Source organism: Palaemon carinicauda, chromosome 1 (assembly GCF_036898095.1).
Source record: "Palaemon carinicauda isolate YSFRI2023 chromosome 1, ASM3689809v2, whole genome shotgun sequence".
In the NCBI taxonomy this organism is placed as follows: Eukaryota; Metazoa; Arthropoda; class Malacostraca; order Decapoda; family Palaemonidae; genus Palaemon; species Palaemon carinicauda.
In genome coordinates, this window is record NC_090725.1 from 283,007,213 (window position 1) to 283,019,487 (window position 12,275).

General features: G+C 36.3%; 1 protein-coding gene across 1 annotated transcript; it reads right to left on the bottom strand.

Moving 5' to 3' along the window:
* Nucleotides 1–8,059: 8,059 nt before the first annotated feature.
* On the bottom strand, nt 8,060–8,554 carry LOC137639339 (uncharacterized). The gene has a single exon (XM_068371621.1). The coding sequence runs from the start codon at nt 8,552–8,554 to the stop codon at nt 8,060–8,062; it is 495 nt and encodes a 164-aa protein (XP_068227722.1).
* Nucleotides 8,555–12,275: the final 3,721 nt, after the last annotated feature.

The window sequence follows — 12,275 nt, forward strand, 5'->3', positions numbered from 1 at the left end:
GTGACTGTACTTGAATGGTTGGTGAGATTGTTTAATGTGTGTTTTGTGTTGTCAATGGTACCAGTAGATTGGGTCTGTGCATGTATTGTACCACTAAATAAGGGTAAGGGAGATGTGCATGAGTGTTGTAATCTTGGAAGTACAGGGTGGTTTTAGAAGAGGTAGGGGTTGTATGAATCAGATTTTTACAGTTAGGCAGATATGCGAGAAATATTTAGCAAAAGGTAAGGAGGTGTATGTTGCGTTTATGGATCTGGAGAAAGCATATGATAGAGTTGATAGGGAAGCAATGTGGAATGTGATGAGGTTATATGGAGTTGGTGGAAGGTTGTTGCAAGCAGTGAAAAGGTTCTACAAAGGTGGTAAAGCATGTGTTAGAATAGGAAATGAAGTGAGCGATTGGTTTCCGGTGAGAGTGGGGCTGAGACCGGGATGTGTGATGTCGCCGTGGTTGTTTAACTTGTATGTTGATGGAGTGGTGAGAGAGGTGAATGCTCGAGTGCTTGGACAAGGATTAAAACTGGTAGGCGAGAATGATCATGAATGGGAGGTAAATCAGATGTTGTTTGCGGATGATACTGTACTGGTAGCAGACACAGAAGAGAAGCTTGACCGACTAGTGACAGAATTTGGAAGGGTGTGTGCGAGAAGGAAGTTGAGAGTTAATGTGGGTAAGAGTAAGGTTATGAGATGTACGAGAAGGGAAGGTGGTGCAAGGTTGAATGTCATGTTGAATGGAGAGTTACTTGAGGAGGTGGATCAGTTTAAGTACTTGGGGTCTGTTGTTGCAGCAAATGGTGGAGTGGAAGCAGATGTACGTCAGAGAGTCAATGAAGGTTGCAAAGTGTTGGGGGCAGTTAAGGGAGTAGTAAAAAATAGAGGGTTGGGCATGAATGTAAAGAGAGTTCTATATGAGAAAGTGATTGTACCAACTGTGATGTATGGATCGGAGTTGTGGGGAATGAAAGTGATGGAGAGACAGAAATTGAATGTGTTTGAGATGAAGTGTCTGAGGAGTATGGCTGGTGTATCTCGAGTTGATAGGGTTAGGAACGAAGTGTTGAGGGTGAGAACGGGTGTAAGAAATGAGTTAGCGGCTAGAGTGGATATGAATGTGTTGAGGTGGTTTGGCCATGTTGAGAGAATGGAAAATGGCTGTCTGCTAAAGAAGGTGATGAATGCAAGAGTTGATGGGAGAAGTACAAGCGGAAGGCCAAGGTTTGGGTGGATGGATGGTGTGAAGAAAGCTCTGGGTGATAGGAGGATAGATGTGAGAGAGGCAAGAGAGCGTGCTAGAAATAGGAATGAATGGCGAGCAATTGTGACGCAGTTCCGGTAGGCCCTGCTGCTTCCTCCGGTGCCTTAGATGACCGCGGAGGTAGCAGCAGTAGGAACTCAGCAGTATGAAGCTTCATCTGTGGTGGAAATGTGGGAGGTTGGGCTGTGGCACCCTAGCAGTACCAGCTGAACTCGGCTGAGTCCCTGGTTAGGGTGGAGGAACGTAGAGAGTAGAGGTCCCCTTTTCTGTTTTGTTTCTTGTTGATGTCGGCTACCCCCCAAAATTGGGGAAGTGCCTTTGGTATATGTATGTATGTATGTACCACACGCAATTTAACATCATCCCCCTGCTGCTCTCGGTCTGTTCTTGCAAGCAGCACAAAGCAGTACATGGATGTGCTGTGGACTTGGGGGCTATCACTGATCATCTAAGACGCCCACCCAGCCCGGACAAAAGGTCAGGGAAATCAGCGCACGCACTCACATGCTGTGCTCTCCGGTATCATTAGAATAAACAAATGCATTGCTTCTGAGAGAAGTGAAAAAAAAAAATTCATAATAAAGACATAAATAGTACTTGATCTTGTTAGCATGTGTACTTGTATTATACAAAACGATATTTAAACAGAATTTCCATAACTTGTTGTAATATTGAATTATTTGGGTTGCTGATGATAATTAAGGCTCATAAAATATGGATGAAATAATTTTTTAAAATTAGGTTTTTCACTATTTTTACATTCTCTGTACTTTATTAATCCTGGTGCTCGGCAGCCGGATGGGCATGTATTTTGAATTTCGGACAAAAGAGGTATCACAGTATACATCGGACCACTAAAGAGGTATCAGAGTATACATCGGACCACTAAAGAGGTATCACAGTATACATCGAACCACTAAAGAGGTATCACAGTATACATCGGACCACTAAAGAGGTATCACAGTATACATCGGACCACTAAAGAGGTATCAGAGTATACATCGGACCACTAAAGAGGTATCACAGTATACATCGGACCACTAAAGAGGTATCACAGTATACATCGGACCACTAAAGAGGTATCACAGTATACATCGGACCCCTAAAGAGGTATCAGAGTATACATCGGACCACTAAAGAGGTATCACAGTATACATCGGACCACTAAAGAGGTATCAGAGTATACATCGGACCCCTAAAGAGGTATCAGAGTATACATCGGACCCCTACAGTAATACTTTGGTTGACATTAAAAATTGGTTATTGCAAACTCATCACAAATTACACGGTGATACTTAACTACCTTCCCATTATAAAAATTTCCTGCCAGGATATTATGCAATTAATCTGATTTTGGAAAGAGAGTTGGAAACATGATTACTCTAATATCAATTAGAATAACAGCTATTATAAAAGTAATCAAAATATACCATAAATTATTATTATTACTCATTATTGGAATTGGTCATTTGGCTATTTAAAACTTCTTAAAAGGCTTCCTATAGAAAATACTTATTAATACTCATCCTTACGTGTCACTAAAATAGCTTTACATTTCTTGTAAAGTAAAAAAAAATACACTCATCATGAGAGCACTCCAGTAAGTTGTGTCTACTGGAATAAGATTATTTTTCAGCTAATTGAAAAATAAATTATAACCCTCATCAAACTCTAATAACTACGGGTAATAACTAATTACCCCAAAAACGCATTCGTTAAGGTAAAAAAAAAAAAAAAAAAAAAAGCACAAATGAGATGACATTTAATATGCCATACTAGTTGGCACTGCAAAGTTTAATTTTCATTATGATGCCGTTCATAACTTTCATTTATACATATCTCATCCAACCAAAAGTTCCTAGTGTTTTTAAAAACTTGTGTATAAATATAAACATATATACATATATAGATATTTGTGTAACCCATAAACACCTCTTAATATTGAACCCAACTGCTCGAGATCAGATGCCCAAGGAGGCATTAACTTCATGGTAATAGTATGTATATGTATATGTATATATATATATATATATATATATATATACATATATATATATATATATATATATATATATATATATATATATATATATATATATATGAATATATATACATATATATGTAATATATACTGCATATATATGTGTGTGTGTGTAACTCATAAACACCTCTTAATATCGAACCCACACTGCTCGAGATCAGATGCCCAAGGAGGCATTAACTTTATGATAATAGCTTCTGGTTGGCCGTGGATTCGAACTCAGACCAAGAAGATTGAGGTTCCAGTGACTTAATATGGAAGAAAAGAAGAAGTCGAATTCGAATAACAATAAAACTATATAATTTACATCTAATTCAACCATGTTTTAATTTATATTAAAATGTTTTCGTTATATGTTCTATAGTTATTATTTCTGGAACGTCCATCAAGAGGAACAAAAATTAAAGGAAAAAGCGATGATATCTATCGACGAGATATCGAATACATCACAAATAGCAATTAATGGAATGGAAAACCGATTTAGCAAACATTAGCACGTATAGTGCCATCAACGTCCAAAGAGATTATCACTAAACAAAGCGATATTGTGAAATTCATTTATGAAGTCTTCAAACTTGCAACGTTGCTGCAGATCTTAGGAGATCTTATATTCATTAATCACTACGTCTCATGTAGTTTATTTATTCCATTATCTCCTTCCTCCATTGGGCTATTATTCCAGCTAGGGTTGTATTATTATTATTATTATTATTATTATTATTATTATTATTATCATTGGTTCTTAATTATTAGTATTATTATTATTATTATTATTAGTTCTTAATTATTATTAATACTATTATTATTATTATTATTATTATTATTATTATTATTATTATTATTATTACTTGCTAAGCTACAACCCGAGCTGGAAAAGTAGGATGCTATAAGCCGAGGGGCTCCAAAAGGGAAAATAGCCCAGTGAGGAAAATAACGAGAGAAAATTAAAGATTTTAAGAACAATAACATCAAAATAAATATTTCTGATATAAAATATAAAAACTAACAAAACAAGAGGAAGAGAAATAAGAAAGAACAGTGAGCTAGAGTGTAGGCTAGCAAATAATAATAATAATAATAATAATAATAATATCTTCCAGAACATCAAGCAATCGGATGTGGGAATTAAAGGGAAAGGTAAATGTTTCTAGTTTCATCCGTATAAATGTTCACCAGAACGTCAGCCGGACGAGAGAATATGAATATCCCCCCCCCCCCCCCCCCCACCCCAACCAACCCCGCCTGTGAGCTTCGCAGTGAACAGCTTACGCTCACAGTCCTGGACTGGGATATACTGCTATCATGTGAACTCTAGCTCTATATTGAGACGGAAGTGACTCTAGGCGAATACGTTACCACTGTTCCAGACACGTATTGCATAATGTCTTATAGTGAATATCTTTTCCATTTGCCCTACTATAAAAAAAAACCAAGTTGAGCGAACAACTAAATGAACAACACAAAATTAAAAAATAACTGCAATGTTTATGGGGAACAGAAAATATCATCAAAAGCAGTGATATTCAACGAATAATTCAGACAAAGAATTTTATTAGGGTAATTATATATACATATATATATATATATATATATATATATATATATATATATATATATATATATATATAAATATATATATATATATATATATATATATATATATATATATATAATGTTTTCCGAAATATATCTAGCAGTTGACAAGGAAATCGTTTGTTGGGGGAATTATATAAATTTTGGGTGTACTGTATGTGGTAAAATATATATGTGATTTTATAACCCTATCAACGGTCTATTCTCTATATCCTTTTGACTATATGTGAGTTTATTTTATATGGCTATTATTATTACCAAGAGACTTGAAAAGTTGGAAGACCCAGGCCTACATGGCTGAGGGCTATGAAGTGCGAAGTAGATGATGAATGGAGAAAAGTATTTAATTAAAAGCTCAAGATAGAGACGACTGGCGTCAATAGGCGTAGGAGATGATGATGATGATTATCATTATTACCATGATATAAAAAAAACTTTCCCACCGCATTGACTACAAAATAATTGATTAAATTCTAAAAAGTTCAAGAACAAGGAGACCAATGATGCATACCGCATACCGTAGGAAATTTAATTCATTGTGCATGTAAATATTTGATTTGTGAAATTATAAAATTGGTTCAAGCATGGGGGAGGGGAAGCCAACTTCAACATCAAGGGTTTCCCGACAGCTAGGGACATTGTTGACGCTATTTATTTAATGCTTACAGTTAACTATGCGAGGTCCACCGACAGCTCTACCTCCTCAAAGGGAACCTGTTAATTAAAAAACTAGGGTGATATACAATTTCGCTATACCCTAACTAATTTGATAACATGATTAGCCTTTTTTTTTTTTTAGAAATATATATTTATTTTTCACCCTCTTTCCTTCATTAAAGATAATTGCGCCTCTCTGGTAACTTGAGTGTAAAATCCTAAAATCCTAAAATATGTTGAAAGACTGTTGTTGTTTCGATAATGAAAGGTTCATTCTTCAAGATTTAAATCCATCCCAGCATCACATACTTTTTTGCACATTTATTTACCAAACAATTTGCTTATCTGCTTATTATATATAGTTGGCAATAACATTGATATAGAATATTTCATCATTAAATTTCTATATTTAGATTAATGTCTCCTGACTTACCAACCCCCTTCAAGCAGAAAAACCATTTGCTATGTTTACCCGTTATACCTAAATATTTTATTCCAATTTGGACATAAACCTAAGACTACACGAAGGATTTTTAGACACTGAGATCTTAAATATTACTAAATTGAAAATGAAAAAAAAAATTTTTTTATGAAAATGGGCATGTTTCATTTTGATTTTGGCCTAAAAACAGGTCCCTCCTTTTCCTCTTTATTAGCCTTTTTGCTATTTCTTTTTGGGATAAACATTTCCTAAACCCAAAGGCACAACGCTATGCGTATAAAAAACCGTTTGGAATAGCTGAATGAATACACACAGTTTTTTATCCTTTTCAGCGGAATTATTAGACGGTTTATTCATGGAAAAGTATTCCAGTAGCTGAATGAAAATAAAGGTCACAGATGAATTTTTTATAAAGCGTAGGATCGTTGATGAAACCCATATAGAGGTTCCTTTTCTGTACTCAAGTGATTTTTTTTTTATCACAAAATCCATATTTAGATTTCCAATAAAAACCATGGAGCTACCTAAGAATCAACATCCAATTTAAAAGACTTGGTCTTCAATTACCAGTGTTATTCAATGTTTGCATACATTCACACCACGTCCTCCTAAGCCGTTACTACCAACCAAATGAATCTGTTTTATATATTCGAAAATATCCTTTATACAATCATAAGAAATGTACTGATGATTATACATGTAAAATATATCGTCAACGTAAACAGCGCCGTAATAGAGATCGTACCAAGCTTTTAAAGCAATGGAACTTCTGATGTAAAGCGAAGCAAGGATCAAAATTAATCCCACTTACTAAGGATTCACTTCTAATGATGCTTGCAAATGTTCGTTGTAAATACATATCTTAATTGAAGAGGATGCTCAAAGATAATATCTTAGGGGGATATACCTGGCTTCCTAGACCAATTTCTCAGCTAAATTATTCCTGCCTTCTAGTTCTATGCGTATTTGATTAATGTCCCCTTCCAGATTACATCGTTCCTCTTTTTTTTAACGTTCCAATCTGTAATCTCGATAGAGTCGCCATTCCGGGTACCCATTGTCTAATACACAAATATGTCTTCTGACTTCAGGATTAATCATTATACACATCGAAGATTATCAAAACTTATAGGAGTAAATTAATTTATATATCAAGATATGGATAATTTTAATCTTAGTACACGTGTAAAAAAAGGACATTTATGAAAATGTGCAAAAATTTCTAAATCACAATACTCTGAAAAAAAAGGTTATTGAAAAAGGTGTAGATATATGTATATGTATATGTATATGTATATGTATATGTATATATATATATATATATATATATATATATATATATATATATATATATATATATATATATACACACACACACACACACGTATGCGTGTGCGTATGCATGTGGGTCTTTTGAGCGATCCTCATAATGAAAAACGTCTTTTTAACATCTCTAGACTGTAATCATAGATAAACACAAATGTACTACTGTATATTTTCATGAGGCATTTTATCCCTTTAGGATCTGATATATCATTGAACACAAATAGCATTTGGAAAAAGATATGCCAGGATCGGAACGAGAGCTAAAGGAAATGGCAAACAACTACTTGAAGACAATACAGGTAAGTATTTATAAGCTCCCAAGGAGTCACCTGAGGATGACAATTGAAAGATTACAATAAACTGTTTATGTCGATAAGGTTGACATTAAGACAAAAATTATATAGCATAACAATTGAAAGATAATAACGATTAAATTAGCTTGTGATATTTAACATCTCTTTACGTGGAGTCCTATAACGGTTGAAGCATCAAAGAAAACGTTGATATGGCAGCCGTCCTCATTTATAAGAGAATTAATTGCTATGCGTGCATTGCATGGCTCCCACCATGAAGCTGACACATTTGAAAGAGGGAACCTATCCTAGAGAGCTGTATTCTTGGCAGGTCATCTTGCAGAAGATACGCAGGTTTATTGCGGTAAATGGTGATCCAATCCTCTTTACCACAGATTGAGGAGGAACATCAAAGGTGCTTGGAGGTTATGACGGATGCCTTCCATCATTCATTTGGCTGCGGGATTGTAAGTAGTAGTCTGATGTTGGATGATACCAAGAAGATGGCCTAACGATGTCCACAATTGAGAGGTGGAAGTGGCACTCTTATTGGGAGTGATAAGCTCTGGGATGCTGAATCTTGCTATCCATCCAGAAAGTATGGCAGCAGCAGATGAGACAGATGTTACACCTTGTATGAGGATGGCTTCAGCCCAGAGAGTGGAGCGATCAATGACTATGGAAGAGTAATAGTGTCCTTGTGATGTGGGGAGGGTGCCCATCACTTCAACATGAATGTGGTCAAAACAACGCTGTGGTTGATGAAAAATACCAACTACTGAATTTATATGTTGAACCAGTTTGACATGAAATACAGGTTCAGGCCCAATACTTGGCATCTTTAGTAAAATTATGCATAGGAACTTCAACTTCAGTAGCTGAGTAACAGATTGGCGCGAGATGTGCGAGGAACCATTGATAAATTCAAATATATGTTGGCGCATGGGGGCAGAAATCCAAGGATGTAGTCAACCAATAATTACGTCACAGAAGAGTGTTTCTTGACAAGGCGTCAGCAACTGAATTCAGTTCACCTATGATGTTTTGAATTGTACACTTGTATCAAGAAATGTCAGAGATGTCAGACCCGATGGGAGGACCAGGTGATGATAGCTGAAAAGAACCAGTAATAATAGTTCACCATGTTCAAGAACTCCTGTAGTGCTATGATAGTCGAGGGCGTCGAGAATTTCTGTACAGCTGATACCTTCTCAGGGAATGGGAGAGAGCTCTCCGAAGTAAAGCGATAAAGAAAGAATGGTACTTCCTTGGTACAACAGGTACACTTGTCATACCTGATTAAAAGGCTATTCTGCTACAGGCAGTCGAGGACAATGTATGGGTGGGCCTCTTGGAGGGCAAAAATATTAGTATGTCACCTATGTAGCACACTCAAAAGAGGAGGTTTCCTAAGAAGCCACCCATGAGCCACTGAAATGTAGCCGTGTTATTTCAAAACCCACTGCAGAAGTAATTGAATGTATGCAAGCAAACTTAAGTAGTGATGGCTATCTTGGGGATGTATTCTTGGTTCCAGGATACCTGATAATGCCTCTTCAGGAGGGCGAGGATTGAGATTATTTTAGCACTGTGAAGGTAGGTGGTGGTGTTGGTGATATTGAGGAGGGGTTAGTGGTCTGGTTCCATCTGCATGTTAAAATGCCTGTAATCACCAAAAAAAATGTAGGGATACATCCATCTTGAAGATGATGTGCAGGGGAAACGAGCATGGGTTAGAGGGCATTTGACAAAATCCCATTCCTTCAATTTAGTGTTGTAGTGGCAGATGTGGTAACATCCCTGACTGGTGAACACCAGACTGGGGTTCAAGTCACGCTGAAACTCGTCAGTTTCTTTGGTCGCTGCAACCTCACCATCCTTATAATCTTAGGATGGGGGTTTGCGGGAGCCTATAGGTCTATCTGCTGAGTCATCAGCAGCCATTGGCTGGCCCTCCTTGGTCGTAGCTTGGGTGGAGAGGGGGCTTAGGCACTGATCATATGTATATATGGTCAGTATCTAGGGCATTGTCCTGCTTGATAGGGCAATGGCACTGACCCTTGCCTCTGCCATTCATGAGCGGCCTTTGAAAAAATGTGCCTTTAGCACCTGCTAAATGATCTGGTTCAAAAATTTTCAATATTGTTTAAACAATGAGGTTCTGTTGTCTTGATATGGTAATAGATACCATGCTTGGTTGGAACCGTGGGTGTCTAGTGTATTTCTGGCCGAAATATGTCTGGATATAAAGTGCGGAGGTGAGCGCTGGCATCTGTGTGCGAGCTGGTGTAGAGAGTAAAGTTGGAAAAACCAGGTGAGAAAGTTGCAGACGAGTAACAAAGCAGCAATATGTAACATCAACCGGGAAGTGGATATGGGCGAGGATATTTGCATTGATGAGAGGAAGTGTAACATTGTTGATAAGGAAATTCTACCAGTACTTAACTGCCACAAACGTTGGCGTCAGCATCTTGCAACCATGGGTAGGGATAATAGATCTATTGGTAGCCACCAGGCAAACATCAGCAGTCTTGGAAAGGCATGGTTGTGCCCTTGTAAGGGAACGAGGCAGAAAGGAACAGCAGGTACCAGTATCTAGCAAAAAGATATTCCCATCTGTTTAGGATTGAAAACAGAGGCCCTATGATTAACACATTGAAAGGCAGCACTAAAGTGAAGAACAATGGAAGAACTTCCTGAAATTCTCTTTAGAATAAGCATACTATATATTTTCATAACAACTGACGAGTGTTATGCCTCTGGAATTATTGCGATCAGTCAGGTCTACTTTTTTTTTTGCTACTTTCACCAACACTCTTAACTCCCATTCATCCAGTTTTGCCTCTTCGTGCCATATTCTACAAAATAGTCTTGTAAGTAGTATGGGAGTCGCTTTATTTTCGGCAAGGTATCATCTCAGCAGTTATTCATGGGCACATCAAATTCTTCATCAGTTTCCGGTAAATCAATCAAATTATTCCCATCATATCTCCTACTTAAGTGTCCATTCAACGTTGCCTTTCTTCATCTTCTGTTGCTAAAACATAACCATCACTCTTTTCGATGGGATTATGTTTCTTCTTTGCCCCAGTCAAGATTTAATTAATAATTCCATGAGCAATTCTTACACCATAGCCACTTCCTGCATTCACAGCTTTGTCAGCCTCATCTGCTTTACTGCCTAAATATTCTCTCCAGTCACTGACTAAATACATAAAGGATTAATTGGCTAGATACATTTAAGGTTATCCAGGTCCTAGTGATGTGCAGTGACTATCTAATTAAGGCAAATGACCCCTGCCGGACTATACTAATTCTAGTAAAATCAACCGCCAGCCATCAGGAGTAAAAGCCGAAGTGATAGTTTTTCCATCGCCTTAAACCCAATCCGTCATCCTGCTTCCAGTGACTTCATCGAGATTTAAGGGGGAGCATTTCGTCCACAACAAAAGTTTTTGTTACTCCATCAAGTTGCTCATCCGCTTATATAACTGCTGGGAAACATGGATTGCTAAGATATTCTGCCTACCACGGTATTATAGATTAGGAGGTCAAATATAATTATACCCAAAGTATGACAGAAAGTCTTTTATATATAGAAGACTAAAGATTCACGGATATATATCACAACATTCTCTGTCATTTGTTCGGCGAATAAATATCCCAGACCCCCTCCGTGAATCGTTATAATCTGTAATAGTTTTTTCTTCGGCCATCTCAGATGACAATAACTGAAGACTGATAACAACAATATTTTCTATGCCTAAGAGGTAAAAACCTTAGTTGAATAGTTATGGAAAATAATTTTTAGCATTTTCATTTTTCGTTACAAACGATAATAACATGCCAACAGATAATCACCAATTGATTTTGCTGTGATTGTTCGAAATATATCATTCACTTCCTATCGTTATTAATGGTGAGATTATTCATTCATCAGAATATTCCCTCATGCAAGAAGCGAAATAAAACCTTAACACACAATGCATTCAACATAGTAAAACTAAAATTTTTCTTGCAAATGTGAAATTATGTTTCACGAATCTTATCTAAAGTATAGTTATAAAACCAGCTTTTTGAGTGATTATCATTTCATATTGTACTTCACTATATAATTGCTTACATTTGATATAACCATTTAACATTCTATTGGTGATAATTTCTCAGAGGCAGGCATTTTGTGTGACTGAGTGGCATTTTATTATGTTGCTAAGGAATAATGTGCCTAAAATCATACATATATATTGTATATATATATGGAAATTTTGCGGCATCTTGATGAAGCAGGTTAATAAAAACACTAAAAATCTCTAGGAAAAAAACACATATTACAATAAATATAATCCATACAAAAATTGGAGGAAGAAAAACTGCTGAAAAGAAAATAACCACCGAGATATTACTACAAGGTCCCTGACTGATACGAATAATCATCCTCACATCCGACTTCCCGAAACAGTAAATAAATACGCTATTGGGCTACAAGAAGCAATTTATTAATACTATACCTTTGCTACTATGATTATACATCTTTATGACTGCGTGAACGCAGATGAAAATGACATTATTATTATTATTATCATTATTATTATTATCACTATTATTATTATCATTATTTTTTATTAATATTATTATTATTATCATTATTGTTGTTGATATTTTTGT

What these genes read in the sequence shown, in the direction of transcription:
- LOC137639339 (XM_068371621.1), bottom strand. Translation starts at nt 8,554, where the DNA reads ATGCGCCAACATATATTTGAATTTATCAATGGTTCCTCGCACATCTCG.